Source organism: Spermophilus citellus (genome assembly GCF_964194105.1).
Source record: "Spermophilus citellus genome assembly, chromosome: 13".
NCBI lineage: Eukaryota > Metazoa > Chordata > Mammalia > Rodentia > Sciuridae > Spermophilus > Spermophilus citellus.
The window spans coordinates 56,497,589-56,516,439 of NC_138193.1; the positions used below are offsets into that span (position 1 = coordinate 56,497,589).

Sequence of the window (18,851 nt, forward strand, 5' to 3'; positions counted from 1 at the left end):
GAAAATGCCTTGAGAAAAAAGAAAATAAGAAAAAAAATTTAAGTGCCTCATGTTGCATGTTTGCCCTAGGCAGGCCCCTTGTAAACTCTGGGGTCCTACCTGGATTCAGCTTTGATGCCATCTCTCTTCCTCTCCAGATCTGGTCTCACCTTGCATTGTTTGCCCAATTTTCCCCTCTCATGTATTTTTATTTTGGTCCAGGTATTGAAACCAGGGTTGCTCTCCCACTGAGCCACATCCCCAGCCCTTTTTATTTTTATTTTGAGACAGGGTCTCACTAAGTAGCTCAGGGCCGTGCTGAGTTACTGAGGCTGGCCTCGAATGTGCAATCCTCCTGACTCAACCCAAGTTGTTGGGATTACAGGTGTGAACCACCCTTGCAAGTATTTTTAAGTTTCAAAGAGGAGCTTGCAAAGAATAACACTTAACCAATGAAAGCTTTGATGTTGGTACCTGGGGACTTTGGGGTGCCTGGGTGGGAGCTCAGTTGGGAGTGAGAGTCAGGGACCTATTGACAAACACAGTGGATACCGTGACCCACCTGCAACCTCAGATTCTAGGGCCTCCCCTCTAAGTCCCCCCTTACTCTGAGCCCATTTTCCATCACAGAGGACAGGGACAAAACGGAATGAGGTGTTGCTGCGGGGCCTGTTTCCCTTCTTGTCATCGTTTTCCTTTATTTCAGTGAGAGACACACACACGCACACTGCACTCACACACACGAGCTGCCGGGACCAAGGCCATTTGGTCAAGTCTCTGAGCTGGGGCAGGTGGGGAGGGGCTGCAGCAGCCACCCCTCTCTTCTGGCCCTGCTCAGTGCAGTCCACTGGGGCTCAGGAGGCTGGGGCGGTGCTGTGCTTGGGGACTCAGTGTCACACAGGAGTGGGAGTTTAAGTGTTAGCGTTCTTGCTGCCTTCGCTGCCAGGGCTGGCTACTTTCCGTTCTAGCCGGCTGTAGGGCTCAAAGGCTGAGGAGCCGAGTTCATAGCCAGCAGGCAGGTCCAGGAGGGGGGCCATGGAAAAGCAGACGGCTGGCAGAGGGGGCGGCAGCGGAGGAGATGTCGAGGCCGAGGGCAGCGGGTTGACGCGTGGGGAGGAGTTCCTGGGGTCACCCAAAGAGGTGCTCCTATGGCCAGCAGGCAGGCCAGGCAGGCCAGGGGTCAGTGCCAGGAGGCTGGGGGCCCTGGGCACCGAGAGCAGCCGGCCCTGCTCCAGCAGTCGAAGAATGTTGGAGGTGGCGAAGGCCTCGGAAGCCGAGGAGGAAGCCTGCTTCTCCAGGTCTCTGCTCTGGTCTTTCTTCTGCTTGGTGCGGCGGTTCTGGAACCAGACCTTCACCTTGGGGTGGAGGGTGGGGAGGGGGTGTCGGCAGGGAAGGGGGGCAGGCAAAGCAGAGTAGGGAAAGTGGGAGGAGAAAAGGAGAGGAAGTGTGTGGGCCGGGGCAGGGGCACGGGGGTGAGGAAAGAGAGGGGAAAGAAGAGCAGATTGTCATTAAGGTCTTCCCACAACCAGTCTGCTCTGGGTGAAATGAGTAGGGACCCTTGTCCCCAAATTGTAAACACCCCTTCATTGCTAAAGTTTACTCTGACCTAGAATAGAGGAATGAATTGGCTGATGGAGGATGGAATTTGGGGGTACAATTGAAGTACGGGAGTTCCCTTCTTAGCCTATGCACTTTGGGCTGGTAGTCAAGTTCATGGCTTTAGCCACCATCTATATGCTGCCTCAGGCCCTGGCCTCTGACCTAAAGTCCAGGCTGGGCGTCCAACTGTCTGTTATATATCATCCTATTTGCTGAGTTGCTGAGGCTGGCCTCGAATGTGCAATCCTCCTGACTCAACCCAAGTTGGATGTCTCAAAGCACCCCAAACTATGGATGTCTCAAAGCACCCCAAACTCCACACTCACAGATGCAGTTTAGTTACTCCTCCAAATAGGGACCTGCATTCCCTCTTCCACTAGGATCATCTCCATCCACCCAAGTAGACATGGGGGAAGGCCTCCTCGCTGTGGTGGACACTTCCTAGAGCAGAGCCTCTTCTCTTCCTGTGTCCTCTCTGACCCGACCATTTCCATATCAGTACCTCTTGACCTTGGCCACCCATGAGAGACACCTGGGAGCCACCTATTAACTCACTGCTGGCTTCACCCAATCAGCTCAGAATGGGGGTGGCTAGAATCTAGGCTCTGGCAGTTTTTACTGCTCACCAGGTGATTCCAAGGTGGGAAGCCCAGTACTGTAAAGGACTCTACCCCAGGCCCAACCCAAGTACCTGCAGAGGCAAGAGGCAAAATGGAAGCCTTTGTCTCATGGCCTGACCTGGCTCTGACACACACGTGTTGCCACCCCATCCTGTTCACACTCTGCAAACAGCCCATCTTGGACCTGGAGTTCTGAATAAAGCCTTTCTTCAGAAGGACTGACTTAAGCAGGGCCCAGGCAAGCACTAGAAGCATCACTTGACAGGAATTCTGGAGTCCTGGACACCTGGGGGTGGGCTAAGGTAGGTGCAGGCCCCTAATGGGCATAATACCCTTGGCTTTGCAGAATCCTTATCCCCTAGGGAAGGACATGGCCAGAGGAGGCCAAAGTGGGGCCCTCTGTGACATGGGGCAGAGGTCAGTTACCCAGTCTAAGGACAGTCCCACCACTGCCTCTTCCCTTGGCTCCCATGGCCTCTGGAGGAAGTGCTTCCAAGCTCAGTCTGGCCTTTTGAGTCTTATTAGCAGGTCCTCTGTCCCCATTCCCCATTAAGGTCAAACTTCTCAACATGACACTAGGCAGAATGTGGCAGGACATTGAGGGGTCTTTCTGATGGCCACATGCTCAAAGCTGAGGACATAAGGGAACAAAGCACCAAAATTCTAAACAGAGCCTCCAACAAAGGGCAGATACCTATTTCTGGGTCTTTGAGAGGAGGTACATCTGATCCTGCCACCACTGCCCAACACCCCAACCCTCCTCCTAATATGGTACAAGAAAAGGGGAACCAGGAGTGGTCAGTTTTGTGGAGTGACAATGGGTTCCCTCTCATCTCTGAGAGGGAAGGAGTGTCCCCACCACTAGAGGTAAGTCAGTCATAAGCCCAGAAAGAATTATTTGAGCTGGGTACGGTAGTACACACCCATAATTCCAGCGGCTCAGGATGCTGAAGCAGGAGGATCGCGAGTTCAAAGCCAGCCTCAGCAACAGTGAGGTGCTAAGCAACTCAGTTTCTAAATAAAATACAAAATAGGGCTGGGGGTATGGCTCAGTGCTTGAGTGCCCCTGAGTTCAATCCCTAGTACACCCACCCCCCAAAAAAGAAAGAAAGAATCACTTGTAGGTACTGGAAGTACCTCCAGAAAGGAGATTGGCATTTGCTCAGCTGGTGGAAAATGTGTCAGGCCATCATGTCACCAGTGCCACCACTGGAGCACCCAGACTTGTGTCCCAGGAGCTTCTCACCCAGAGCTGGGACAGCATGTGCCAGCAAGAGGAGTAGGAGCCGTAGAGTGGAGGTCCCTGAAGGGAAGCAGTGGGGAGGCCTCGCTGGTTCCCTGTAACTTCTGGAGGATTTAAGAAGTCTAGCCACTGCGGTGCCTCTGAGCGAAGGAGCCAAGACAGGCACGGAAGTCCTAGTCCCTGCCCCCTGAGAAGCTGAGGGTCTAGAGGGGAGGGGAGCTAACCCACTCCTAGCGAACAGAGGGCATTTAGGTTCAAGGAAGTGGCAGTAACAAGGGGTGTGACAATACAGAATGACAAAGCCTGTACAGGTGCTCTCCCACACACCCATCTTCCCACAGCTCTGGGTGCAGCAAAGAGAGGTGGGTGTGGGCTGCTGCTGTGTTTGGGAGTCTCCTGGGCAGGTGGCCCTGGAAGTCAGGAGGAGAAGGCAGAGGGCAGGCGAGCAGGGGCTGGGACCAGGCATGTCATTTGTTGGCGTGTGTGGGCTAGGTCAAGGACTCTCAACCCCGTCGCACATTTAGAATTACCTGTTGCCCGGGCCCTGTCTAGCGCTCATTCCAACAGAATTGCCGGTGGAACAAGGCATTGATATTTTTTGGAAAGCTCTGTGGGTGGCTCCAACATGCTGTGGGTGTCGCCAGCTTTGAGGGTGGGAGTGGGAAGACCTGCTTCTCTACTTCTCACTGTCAATCCTTTGGGACTAGTTTAAAAGGCTCAGCAAACACAGAATAAACTGAGGAGGGACAGGCTCAGAGCCCTCTGAACTCGTCCCCTACCCTCCACCTGTTGTTATGGTTAAATCCAAAGTTACTGATCTTTTAAGTCTCATTTCAGTCTCATTCTTCCAAGAAGTCATTTCTGAATTCCCCCAGGGTGGCAGAGTCATGGTCTTATCCTGAATACAGTGCACTCCCTGGGACGTCACCTGCCCCAGCCTTCTCAGTGACCTCTCGGCAGCCTGCCATCTTGGTTGCAGTGAATGGTTGGTGGCTTCACATCCCAGTCTCTTACTGGGCCATACTGTGACCAAAGGCTGCATACCTGGGTAGGGGGATGGTTTCCAGGACTGGGGAGGCGTTTTCTGAGAGATTATTTATCACGTTCTTCTGACTTATTGTCAGGGTTAAATTCCAAGATTTATTGTTCCTTTGGAAATTATATAATCTCATAAAGACTGCTTCCTGGGACTATGGGCACACATTGAATCTGAGATGAATGGTGACTGGGAGTTTAGGATGGCCCTGGGTTTTGTAACCTGCACTGGGAAGGTACCATCTATTCTGCTGTTCCAGAAGAAACCATCTGGGGCAGGGATGATACACGTAGGGCTGAGGACAATTATAAAAGGGATGGAACAGCCCTGATCCAAGTTAATCTTGTCAGTATTGAGACTTGGCAGTTTGTCCTCAGTCTAGCCTCTGGGCCCCTGTTCCTGCTCAAATCCTCCAGGCCAGCTGAGGGTGGGAATCCTGAGCAGGCCTCTCACCTTTCTTTCCTCCTCAGCCACATCTTTTCTTACTTCCTGCTCTGACCCTGGTATTCTGGTCATTCATTCACACAACACAGAAATAGCAAGCATTTGATACATGCCAGGCACTGCCAGGTGCTGAAAAAACAAAGTAAATGAAACTCCATTTCAACCCACTTGGATCTCAGGCATTAGTCATGGGAAACATGGCAGGTTGGCAAGGGTTATAATACAGTGAGTGTTTTGGTAGAAGGAGCAAACAATAAGGGGTTGGGGTGTAGTTCAGGGGAAAGACCTGCCCAGCATGCATGAAGGCCTGGGTTCATTCCTCAGCACTGCAGGGGGAAAAAAAGTAAACAATATAGTAGAGAAGAACCTGAAGTCAGACAAACAGCTGTGGTTCTTACTCTAACTTGCTTGATGACACTGGACAGGTTGCTTAAGTTCTTACTGCCTCTGTTTCCCCATCAGTGAAATGGGAATCATATTAATGCCTTCTCATACTTTTCTTTTTGTGATGACTCCATAATAATTGGCACAGCAAAACTGAAGTCTCTCTCTCTCTCTCTCTCTCTCTCTCTCTCTCTCTCTCTCTCTCTCTCCTTTTTGAGACAGAGTCTCACTATGTTTCTCAGGCTGGCTTTGAACTAAAGATCCTTCCACTTCAGCCTCCTGAGTGTATTCCACCATGCATGGCTTGAAATTGAAGTACTCGTAGTAGTAGTAGTAGTAGTAGTAGTAGTAGTAGTAGTAGTAGTGATAATAGTATTTGTAGTGTTAGAGATTAAACCCAGGACTGCACACTTGCTAGGCAAGTGCTCTACTGCTGAGTTACATCCTCAAGCCTTCTGATTTTATTTTAAGGCAAAGTCTCACTAAGATGCTGAGGTTGGCCTTAAACTTGTGATCCTTCTGCCTTGGCCTCCCAAGTCGCTGGGATTACAAGTGTGCACCACAGCACCAGCTCCAACTTTTTTTTTTTTTTTTTTAACATAGCATGGTAACCAAGTATATCAGGAAGTTTCTAAAAGCAAGAATGGCAAAGTGGGACTCTCCCTGTTCTCTGACTTTGTCATTGATAGAAGCTTTCAGGACATGCTGGCATGGGGGAAGAGGATGGGTATGAGTTCTTCTACTGGTGCCAAGAGAGAAACCCTTGTGAGACCCCTCTCCCTGCACAGACACAGGGTTGGGCAAGGCCAGGGCAGTGTCTTGTTCACTGTGCCTACATTGTGTGGACTTCATCCTGCAGAGCCCTGGTGGTGTTGGGAGCAGAGGAAAGGTCTCATTGTTCTGCACACCTGGTCTTGCAGGTGGACTTCTGATTTTTACATATGCATGCAATTCAACATAATTGGGCACACAGAGATTAAGGTAGAGTCTAGAAATGCAAATGGGCCGGAGGCAAGCTCACTTTTTCTCTGCCTGATTGAAGAAGGACCATGGCTGGGTCTTTCTGGTATATAGGGAAGGGAGTAGAGATGCTGGCTGGCGGCAGGTAGAGAAGAAGACAGACAGAAAGAGACACCAGCCCTTAGAGAGCAATGGACAGCACCTTCCGTGTAGCACCAGAGAAGCCGTTGGGTCCAAAAGAACCCTCAGATCCAGACTCTCCCAGACCTGGCTTAGATTTCCACAAAATTGGGCCTCCTTTTTAAAAAAATTTTTTAATCCCTTCATAGTCCGTTTACTATCTGAGCACACCTGAAGGAATCTCTTATCCTTTACCCCAAAACAGCTCCAACCAATGAGATCCTCAGATAAATTAGAGAAAATCCAGGCCCCTAACTCTAGGGAAAAAAAATCTGACATCCCTCCTGACATCTCCTGACGTCTCCACTTGGATATCAAATGTAACTGATGGAATGGAAACTCTTCGTTATGCTCCCACTGCCTCGCTCCTTTACAACTTTCTCAAATTCATAAAGGGTTTTGCCATTCACCTGGGTGCTCGAGCCTTCCCCTCACCCTGTGCATGTCCTAACAGGTTCTACCTCCAAGTTGGGATACATCTCAGATCATTCCTCTTCTCTCTTCTACCACACTCTGCTCAAGATACCATGTTAGTAGCCCCTAACTGGTCCATTCTTCTCCCTTGTGATCCATTCTCCAGATGGCAGCCAATGACTTCTGTAAAATGCCAATCATCTCATGTGACTTTCCCTTTAAGGCCTTACCTTTGGCTATAAGCATAACATAATCTGCCCTGACCTACTTGCCCTGTTACCCTCCAACTCTAGCCAGGCTGGACTTCTGACACTTCTAGAACATTGTATGCAGGTCCTACCCCCAGGTCGGTAGAGTTACTCTCTGCCTTGACTTTTCTTCTGGATCCTCCTCTGGCCATCTTTTACCTGTCATTCAGGTCTAAGCTCTGTGTCATCTCAAAGAGTCCTCCCCTGACTTTGCCAATAAAAGGTTTCCTCTGAATCCCTACCATCTACCCTATTTGACACCCCTCATAGCACTCTGAAATTCTACTACATCTCCTGGGCCTTAGAACAGCACCTGGTATATAGTAGGCATTCAAGAATATTTTTTAATAAAAGTATTGCTGAATGTACTATGAATTCCATGAAATTCTAGCTAAATAACCTGAGGCTCAATTTTCTTAAATGGGAGATAACATTATCCACAAAACCAATTCTTCTAAAGATTAAATGAGCTAATGAATATGCCTGCTTTAAGTGTTTAACAAATTATTCAAACTTTCTGTGCCTCAGTTTCCTTCCATTCAAGCTGAAAATAATAAAGACCTATTGCAGTGCAACAAGAAATGTTAGACCAGGTGACAGTGGTGCATACCTGTAATCCCAGGGACTGGGGAGGCTGAAGCAGGAGGATTGCAAGTTTGAGACCAGCCTCAGTAATTTAGTCAGACCCTTGGCAACTTAGCAAGAATCTGTCTCAGAATAAAAAATGAAAGAATTGAGGATGTAGCTCAGTGGTGAGGCACCCAGGAGGTTCAGTCCCCAGTGGAAAATAAGAAAAGAAATGTTTAGTTTGTGTCTCAGGTTCTGATACAGAGTTCTTAAACCCTTGGAGGGTCCCGAGTGACAGGAATGCCTTTTGTTATTCATTTTGAACCAACCTGAATGTGTGCTATTCAGGTGACTCCTGGACCCTCATGAGTCTCAGGATTGGGGTTAGTTCCAGAAAGACACAACATATGACTATAGGGTGGAAACCTTCAGCTTCCTCTCACCTTCAAGGAGCGGGGGAGGCTGGAGATTGGAGGTCTGTTTGGGGAACATGTGGAAGTGTTGGGAGGGTGGGGGGCTGAAGAAGCATGGCAGACCCTCCCCTTCCATCCCCTTGACCTGTGCCCCTCTTCCACTTGGCTCTTCCTGGCTTATATCCTTTATTTTTTTAGAATCAATTTTATTTTTATTTTTAAAATTCTCCCAGATTTTATTGATTCATTATATCTATGTATAATGGTGGGATTCATTGTTCCATATTCATATATGCACACAATATAACAATATAATTTGGTCAATATGGTTCCTCAGTATTTCCCCTTTCCTTCCCTCCTCCCTTCCCCAATCCCTTTCCTCTACTCTGCTGGTCTCCCTTCAGTTTTCATGAGATCCCCCAACCTTTCTTTTCATTTTGCCTTTCTAGTTTCTACATATGAGAGAAAATATAAGACCCTTGACATTCTGAGTTTTTTAACAGAATGTTATCAAGTTCCATTCATTTTCCTGCAAATGACATCATTTCATTCTTTTTTATGGCTAAATAAAACTCCATTGTGTACTTATACCACATTTTTCTTTATCCATTCATACACTGATAGACACCTAGGCTGGTTCCACAGTTTGACTATTGTGAATTGTGCTGCTATAAATAGGGGTACACTTGTATCACTATAGTATGATGACTTTACTTCTTTAATATTAATACTGGCTGGGCACAATGGTGCACGTCTATAATCCCAGTAGCTCAAGCGGCTGAGGCAGGAGGATTGTGAGTTCAAAGCCAGCCTCAGCAACAGTGAGGTGCTAAGCAACTCAGTGAGATCCTGTCTCTAAATAAAATACAAAATAAGGCTGGGAACGTGGCTCAATGTTGAGTGCCCCTGAGTTCAATCCCCCCCACACCAAAAAAAAAAAGGTTAATACCAAGGAGTAGTATAGTTGGGTCATGTGGTGGTTCCATTCCTAGACTGACTTATATCCTTTATAATAAACTATACCTAGAAGTAAAGTGGATCCTAAGCCCTGTGAGCTGTTCTTGTGAAATTGAACCTCAAGAAGGGGATGTGGAAGCCCCTGAATTCAGGGCCACTGGGTCAGAAGCACAAGTGGCTTCTGGGACCTGCCGCTGGCATCTGCTGTAGAATTGAGTTGGGTGTCTATGCTTGACTTGTGGGGTCTGTGATAACTCGGAACTTGTGTCATAATGGAATTGTTAGACACTCAGTTGGTGTCAGAGACTTGGAGAACTGGCTGGGGTAGTGTTGGAAACTACACCAAACTTGGTGTCAGAAGAAATGCCTCACACCAATTTCACATGGTTGTGGTGAAGACGAAACCTGTCAGGAAGGGAGATGTGCATGGAAAGTTCCCAGAGAATGTTAGCTATACATTATTTATACCATTGCACAATCCCAGAATGGGGAAGAGAAAGGAGGGCATAAGCAGGAAGCAAGAAGCTGAGGATTTGCTGAGGGTTCACCATGAGGCCAGCTTATTCTGGGCTCCCCAAGGGAGCCTGCAGAAGAGACATGGCTTTCAAACGTGTTCTTGTCCTTGGGCAGTGCATACCAGTTGTCCTTGGGCAGTGCATACCAGTATGCCACCATAACATACAGATTGACACAAACACACACTTTAAGGTCGAGCCATGGAATATTCTCTTGGGATGAGGTCAAGAAGCCTTAGGGAAGGCCTACTGGAAGAAAAGGGGCTGCAGATGAACTCTGAGGGTCAAGGCTAGATGTGGGGTAGGGTGCTAGGCAAGGGAAGGATGAGGACCCAGAAGGTCCCCAGAGAGCACAGTTTCAGGGGAGAGCTTAGGGCAAAACTAAGTGAGGCAGAGGGAGATTAGCACCAAGGGAAGGGGCAGGTGCTGACGTAGGCATAGCCTTCAGGGATGATGGTGTCTCCCTGACTTCCCTGGGAGCCCTGGTCTGGCCCAGCCCAGCCACTGTAGCCTCCTCTCTGAGCACAAGCCTCACTTCTCAGCTCCAGGCCCAACCCAGCTGGATGGGGACCCAGCTGTCATGTGGGGAACTAGGCAGTGGCAGCAGGAGCTAACCAAAACCAGGTGGAAATGTCCTGCCCCTGCAGGACACCAGCTGCTCCACATCCCCCTGCCTTGCCTTCCTCGTCAGGTGGCCCTTCTTTCCTCTGCAGCCCTTAGAGCTCTTGGTTTATCCCAAGAGTAGCCTGCTCAACCCCCCAAGGGGACCAGGACAACCAGGTCCATCAGACTGCCCTGCTGGGCCCCATTTTGTTGGTGTGAGTTGAAGAGCTGTAGGATTCTGTGAGTGAAGAAGTGCCAGGCCAAGGGCACTTCCTGCAAGGCTCCCAGGAAGGAACCCAGAGTACTCAGTTTGCTTCCTCTCCTCTCACCTCCCGTCCCTTTATAAATCCCGTCTTGTTCATTGTTGGCACTCTGTCTATTGGTTGATCTCCCTCATACCTGAGATTAAACTGCTAGAGCTATAGCTAAACTAAGGGTCTCTGCGTTCTTATTCATTTATTTATTTATTTTGGTGCTAGGGATTGAATTTAGGGCCATAGGCTAGGCTCATGCTAGTGAGCCCCAGCCCCAGCCCCAGCCCTTTTTAATCTATTTTGACATAGAGTCTCCATAAGTTGTTGAGGCTGTCCTCAAACGTAATATTCCTGTCTCAGTCTCCCAAGCAGCTGGGATTGCTGACGAGTGCCCTGTGCCCGACTTCTGAGTTACTCTTTGACAAGCTTGAGGCAAGTGGACCAGGTTCCACTTCAAGGTGCCAGACTGATCATCCAGACCCCAGCTCTGGGACTTATTCATTGTATGACCTTGGGCATAACCTCCCCTCATCTGTCAAATTGGATAATACACCAGTATCATATAGTTGTTGTGACTGACTAGTTACCTAACATGCAGAGCACTCAGTGCCTGGCATGTGTAAGTACTGAATATTATTATTTCATAGTTCCAGTATCAGCTTGAAATGTCTCCATTCACATAGGGTAGGTGCTCAGTTTATAAAAGTTTTTCCTAGGGCTAAGCATACCATTGTTAAAATGCCAGCCCTTTTGGGTGGATGAAGGGAGTGTTCAGATCCCTCCTCTGCATAAGAGGGACTGAGGTATACTGAGAAGAAGGGAAGGTGCAGAGGGTGGGAAGGAGCCCAAAATGAAGAAGGGAGAGTTCCCCAGACCTATTGTGTCATGTCTCATCTCTCCCCAGAATTGTTTTTTTGTGAAAGGGTCTCACTATGTTACCCAAGTTGGTCTTGAATGCCTAGGCTCTGGTGATCCTACTCACTGAGCCTTCTAAGTAGCTGGGATTACAGGAGTGTACTCCACCATAATAGCATCTTCCCAGAATCATTTTTTTCCAGCATGTCAACCCCTCACATCCCTTCTCAAGGTTCCTCTTACAAGCTGACATTTCCATAAGCCACTCCCTGAATTTTTATTGCCCCCGCCTAATTTCTAGGAGCCTTTTCCTATATTCCACCCAAGGCCCCCTGTGGTTGGCACTTACTCAAGCTCTCAGTACTCCATTTGCTCTGGTTTGCCTATAGCTTTAAGTCTCTCCCTTGTGCATGTGTGACCTCCTCCAAAGTTTGTCCTGTAGCAGCCCAGGTCTCATACCCCAAGGAATTCCCCAGCAGCCAAGACAGGGTGGAGAGGCCTGGGCCTGCCTCTTACCTGGGTCTCTGAGAGGTTCAGCTGGCGGGCCAGCTCCGTGCGCTCGCGGCCCACCACGTACTGGCAGCGCTGGAACTCCATCTCCAGGCGGTATAGTTGCTCGGCAGTGAAGGATGTGCGGGTCCGCTTGGGGCGGTCCAGGTCCAAGCCCTTGGGCAGGACAATTTCCCTGATAGTACCCTTGGCATCTGCAGGGACCAGGAAGGAAATCAGGTTAGTTCACTAGCTGGGGTTAGGTTACCAACAAGCATCTTGATAAGAGCCTAACAAGGAACTTCTCAGAACTTCTCGGGTTGAGGCCTGGTTGTGTGACCTCTGACAAATTGTTCACCTTCTCTGGGCCCAGCTTCCTCAATCACTTAATGTAGAATGTTGTATCTTGTGCATATATAGGATGGGCATCAGTACAAATGTCAGGTCTAGCTGGGCAGAGCGCCATAGGTCTATAATCTCAGCTACTCAAGAGCTTGAAGCAGAAGGATCACAAGTTTGATTGTGTAGCCTCAACAATTTAGCAAGACCTTGTCTCAAAATAAAAGGACTGGGGTTGTGGCTCAGTGATAAGTGCTCACCTGTCATGCATGAGGCATTGGATTTGGTCCTCAGCACCACATAAATATAAAATAAATATATTGTGTCCACCTCAAACTAAAAACTAAAATTTTTAAAAAGAAAAGAAACCGGCGACGAGGTGCAGTGGCACACGCCTGTAATCCTAGCAGCTTGGGGGGCTTAGGCAGGAGGATCGCAAGTTCAGCAACTTAGTGAGGCCCTAAGCAACTCAGAGAGACACTGTCTCTAAATAAAACATAAAAAATGGGCTGGGGATGTGGCTCAGTGATTAAGTGCCTTTGGTTCAATCCCTGGTACAAAAAAAAAAAAAAAAAAAAAGTCAGGTCTACTGTCATGGCCAGGGTGAAAGGACTCACTCTGGATCACCAGGATTCTGCTGCTTCAGCAGAGTAAGGACCAATGGAAAGTAATATACTCAGTCCTCAAGCACAGAGGGAAAAATGGATTAGACTTGGATGTGGTAAGTGAGGCAACACTACTAGAGATGTCCAGAATCAAATCCCATCCTCGGTGTGTGTGTGTGTGTGTGTGTGTGTGTGTGTGTGTGTGTGTATACACACGTACATTCATGTGCACACATGCAGGTACGTTTGAGCACTCTGCCCTGCTGGTGTTTATGAAGAGGTTAGCTGGTGTGGGGTAGAAGGCAGAACAGGGAGCCAGGATTCCCCAGGAGGAGCCCAAGGACAACTGCCATCACACCAGGATGCTGGGTACCTTCCAGAGGGGTCTTCCACCACTCTTGAAATACCTAAATAGCAGTGCCACTCCAGGGCTCTGGATCAATGCCCTCTATGTGCAGGATCTCCAGGACTGGGGGACACTTCAAGAAAGGTTGGAAACCCTGCTTGCGACCCATGTTCATCACATATTCTCACGTAGTAACATCACAAAGTGTTCAGAAAAGTAAAATATTTGGAGGAAGGTGGTGTTGATATTTATACATTAACTATAGGGGTAGAGATGATCCATGTTTAAACCACATACACTGCTGACTTGAAATCTAGGCATTAGAACAATGCTGTTTAAAATCAGATTGTGGAAATATGCAGGGTCGTACTCTGTAGGATTTACCAAACACTCCCGAAGAATGAGAGTGATTTACCATCACAAAGGAAGAACAATGATGACAGAACGCTCAGCTCAGGACATCCCCACTGCAGAAACCCAGGAATACAGGCTTTTTACAGTTGCACGAATTCAAATCCCCTCCAGGGGGCGCTCACAGTTGGCGTTTGCAATGTAGCCAGAAGCTGTAGTGGCCACGTCTGCTCACATTTTAGTCATAAGAATAGCGGACGCTTCTGCGGTAGCTGCTCCAGGTCAGACACTGTTTCAATGCAATTTAAACTGTTATTATTCCCACTTTACAGATGCAGAAGGAGAGGAGTATGATTTAATTAACTTACTTAAGGTCACATTGACAACAAACTCTAGAAATGCTCTGATTTCACGAATACCCTCTTTGACAATCATTAATAAAGCGGTTGTTAGGTTACAATGAGGAAACTTTGGGCATGGGTATAAATGGAAACTTCTGGAAGGATAACTCATTCCCCTGGAGAACAAGAGAAAGGAGCTGCATTTGGAATGTGCTGTCTGCCAGGATTCTCCTGATCCATAGGGGAGAATCTTTAGAATCCCTGCTCCAGAGGATAATCTGAACCCCCTCCCTCCAATCTCACCCCATGAGCTGACTCTGGCTGCCTCCTGCTAGTGCCGGTGGGTGTTCACTCCTTCAGGGTGTACTCTGACTCTTCAGGGATCCTGGCTCACAGGTCCTGCCCTTGATCTCAGAGGTTCTCAAGCATCTTCATGTTCCCAGTCAACCCCAGGGAGAAGGGGAGTCAGGACAGGGGATGTAGTCACTGCTCAGAGGTGTCCCCACTCCACTAACTGAGGTCAGGTCCTGCCCAGGTGCTGGGCAGAGCACATCAACCAGAAGCGTGCTCTGCTCTTCAAGAGTTTCAGGGGCCACTGGCTTCTTAGGGGTAACCCAAGCTCCCCAACTCCAATTATTTGCACATTTTAAAAAAATAGGGTAATATTTGTAACTACATTGTGACCAGTTTAGTCTCTTTTGCTTGAGTTTCACCATTACCAGTTAGGAGACCAGACTCAGAACTTCTTTACAACACCCCAGTTGAATCCATCCCAAAGGCATTTTGTGAAAAGGCATTTTATGGCTTTATGAAATGTGGCTTGAGGGTACAGACAGGAGGAAGTGTGCTGTCACACCTGGTACTGGAGGCTCCATTCCGTCCTGGGGCACCTGCCCAGAACCAATTCTGGAGCTCCTGAGCCAACTTCCTAACCATCCTTTCCTCTTACTACAAGAGGTAACTGGGAGTGACCAAGGGCAGCTCAAGGTCTCCCTCAGGGTCACCAAACAAGAAAGACAATTCTCAGACTTGCCATCAGATACCAAAACACAACACACAAATATTCCCATGAAAAGATGTTCCAAATCACCAGCCATTAGGGGAAAGTAAATTAGAGCCACAATGTGAAATATGTGTTAGAAAAGATAATAAAAAATACTGAAAACCAAAGGCTGGGGATGAGGCAGAGGAACTGGAACTCTTGTACTTTGCTGGTGGGAATGTGGAATGGTATACAAGTCACTCTGGAAACTAGTTTGGCAGTTTCTTAAAGAATTAAACATACACATAGCAACTAAGGGACTGAATTCTTGAGCATTTATTCTAGAGAAATGAAATCTTTTATTTGGGGGGATAGTATGGGAATTGAACCCAGGTGTGCTCTTACTGAGCTATATCGCCAGTCCTTTTTATATTTTTATTTTGAGACAGGGTCTCACTAAGTTGCCAAGGCTGGACTTGAACTTATGATTTTCCTGCTTCAGTCTCCTGAGTCACTGGTGAGAAGTGAAACCTTATGCTCACACAAAAATCTATACCAAAAGTACATAGTAGTTTACTTGCCTGTTTCCCTCCCTCCTTTCTTTCTTTCCCTCTTTCCTTCCTTCCTTCCTTCCTTCCTTCCTTCCTTCCTTCCTTCCTTCCTCATGGTACAGGGGATTAAACCTGGAGGTGTTTGCCACTGAGCTCTATCCCTGGCCCTTTTTATTTTTTATTTTGAGAAATGGTCTCACTAAGTGGCCTTAACCTTGTCATCCTCCTGCCTCAGCCTCTTGAGTAGCAGGGATTACAAGTGTACACCACCCTGCTGCCTAGCTGGAGCTTTCTTTGTAATAGCCCCTAGAATGAAAACAAACCAGATGGTCTTAGGAGGTAGACAAACTGTGATACATCCACAGAATGGGATACTATCAGCAACAAAACTGGAGTGTTATTGCTACCCACAGTTTTCAGAATTATACTGAGTGACTTTTTGGGACTCCCAAAAGTTATGTACTGTATGGTTCCATTTATATGACATCAAAGTGACAAAATTATGGAGGTGGAGAACAGATCAGTGTTTTCCAGGGTGTGGGAACAGAGGGAGGATGTGACTATAAATAGCCCAAGGAAGCTCCTTTGTGATGACATGGCTGTTTTGTATTTCCATGGCCATGATAGCTCTTTGGATTTCTAAATATAATAAAATGGCACAAAACTATATACAGGGACTCAAAAATGAGCAGGAGGAAAAATGGGTGAAAAACCAAAGGTCCACTTAATTCTGTTGTACGTATATCTGTTTCCTGGTTTTTGGTAATGTGCTATGGATGTATAAGACGTCCTCAATGGGAGAAGCTGCTGGATATGTGGGGACTCTCCATACTATTTTTACAAATTTTCAAAATGAAAACTATTTCAGAAACATGCCATAAAAATAGAGCAATGTGTTATCATAGAAATGGACAATTCATCAGTGAAAAGAATGCAACAGTGTTTCCCCAAAACAGTTCTGCATTCTGCTGGTGGATTGTATGATGATTGAAAATATCACATGATCAATACTTGTCATTTTGAAAGTTATTTATTTAGTTTAATGTTTACTAGAAAAAAATTAAAGCATGATTTTACATGCTTAGGGTGAAGGTAAAGTAAGTATTTAATTTTAAAGTGAATTAGGCCAAAATATTGAGTAAATATGTTGAAAAACAGAAGTGGGGATGATGATCAAATGAGTAAATATTGAGATACAAAGGAATGAAGAGTACACCACTAGACAGACAGACACACACACACACACACACACATACACACACACACACACATACACACACATAATTATGGAGTTTATGATAAAGCGCATTCTAAATGGGACAGATTGTGTTAGTTGATAAAAAGAGGTAAATAAACTGGTGGCCATTAATCATCTAGTTGGAATAAAATTCAGTCAAATTCCTGTCTCACACCATAAATAACAAGTTTTAAATAGATTACAGTGTGAATCATAGACTTTAAGGAGATTCCTAAGCAAGATAGACTCTTCCTAAGCAAGAGTGTGTAAAGAAAACACAAAGGATACATCTGACTGTGTTAAAACTAAAAATTGGTATGAGAAAAGCACCAAAACCAAGCTAAAATTTATTTTAAAAGTTGAAGAAAATAAAAAAAAAACAACAAAAAGGAATATTACTGAGGATTGAACTCAGGGGCTTATGCATGCTAGGCAAGCACTCAATCACTGAGCTATATCCCCAGCCCTTTTCATATTTTTATTTTGAGATGGTGTATCATTAAGTCACCCAGGGGAGCCTGGATCTTTCAATCCTCTTGCCTCAGTTTCCTTAGATCTACTAGCTGAGACTACAGGCATGCACCACCATGCCCTGCTTGAAGAAAATACTTTTTAAGGAGGCATACAAATAATAACCAGAATACACAAAATGCAATGCAATCGCACATATCTCCCTCCCTCCCCCCAGCTTTCCTGTGAGCCTCATATGTGTTAGGCAAACTCTCCCACTAACTTATACCCCTAGTTCAAGTTCAAAAAACTATTTTTTTTTTGTACTGGGGATTGAACCCAGGGACAATTTAGCATTGACCTATATCCCCAGCCCTTTTTATGTTTTACTTTGAGATGGGACTTTGCTAAATTGCTAATGGTCTCCCTAAATCACTGAGACTGGCCTTGAATTTGTGATCCTCCTACCTCAGCTTCCTGAGTTGCCAGAATTACAGGTGTGCACACTGTACCTGGTTCCAATTGTGATTTTTTTTTTTTTTTAGGGGAAATAGCCTGGTAGAAAAAAATGCTCAAAAATGTATCTGGGTCATTCACAGGAAAAGACATCCAAGTGGCAAATAAATACAAAAAGATGGGCATAGCTTCACAGTAATTGGGATAATGCAAGTTCAAGCATCCATGGAAAGCCATTTATCTCCCATGAGATGGAAAAGTCATTAAGAGGTGATTAATAGCCAGGCACAGTGGCACATGCCTGGGAGTCTGAGAAAGGAAGATGGAGAAAATTCAAGGCCAGCTTCAGCAATTTAGTGAGGCCCTAATCAATTTAGCGAGACACTGTCTCAAAATGAAAAACAAAGAGGGCTGGATGTCGCTTAGTGGTTAAGCACTCCTGAGTCCAATCCCTGGTTAAAAAAATAAAAGTAATTAATAAAGCCACGGTGCACTGTAGGGAAATCCACCCTCCTGTACACAGTTGGTAGGATCATAAACTGTTAGGACCTTTTAAGATTGCATTTATCAGGAATACAGATGCACACAGCTTTTGTTCCAGTGATTATATTTTAGTAGGCATTTGTCCTGGACCAACACCCACTAATGTGCTCCAAGGTATACATTACAATGATGTTTGTTGCAGCATTGCTCAAAATATTGAAAATTTGAAAGCATCCTCAGTGCTTCCCACCAGGGAACTTACTGGTCAAATTATGGTACATTCATACTGTAAAGCAATTAAAAAGAATGAAGAAATAATTTTACAAACTGATGTTAAGTCACTCATAAATGATAAAGGTAAATAAAGACATAAATGATCTATGTAAATAAAGACAACCATATATTCACCATATATTTAACAACTACTTACTACGTGCCAAGTACTATTCAAGGGTCTGGGGATATATAAATGAGCAAATAGGCAAGATTCTGTTCCCTTAGATCTAGTGATGGGAAGGAGACATCATAAATTTATTTATTTTTAATAAGTAACTTATTTTTAAAATAAATAATTTATTTTTAATAAAAAATAAACTTAAAAATAGGTAAGGTGATGAGTGCTGAGAAGACAATAAAACAAATTAGTGGGTATTACTCTTCCCCCCTCAAATTACCCAACCAATCAGCACCACGTATGCATTGCCAGCTCCTTTCCCCTACTGTGGTGGTGTTGTGATGGTCCTGGATATAGGAGGGAAGATGAGCATCGCCAGCTCTGGTTTCTGAGTTCCAAGATGAGCCCCTGCCCAGTAGGACAGCTTTCTCCTGCGAGTGAGAAATGCACTAGTTTTGGTTAAGTCTCTGATTTGTGTTGTCTTTGCAGAAAAATCCAGCCCATTCTTCTGACTCTGTTCCCTGAATTTGCTCCTTCTGAATTGCTCTTTTCCAGG

At 46.2% G+C, this 18,851-nt stretch overlaps 1 protein-coding gene across 1 annotated transcript in view; it reads right to left on the minus strand.

The window, feature by feature from the left end:
- Positions 1 to 695: 695 nt before the first annotated feature.
- VAX2 (ventral anterior homeobox 2) overlaps positions 696 to 18,851 on the minus strand; it is a 29,242-nt gene continuing 11,086 nt past the window's right edge. The window contains exons 2-3 of the mRNA XM_081265384.1: positions 11,788 to 11,975; positions 696 to 1,334 (exon numbers count right to left, since the gene is read on the minus strand). Of these exons, the coding sequence (XP_081121510.1) occupies positions 891 to 1,334; positions 11,788 to 11,975 (632 nt within the window). The 3' untranslated portion in view covers positions 696 to 890. The remainder of the gene's footprint in view (positions 1,335 to 11,787; positions 11,976 to 18,851) is intronic.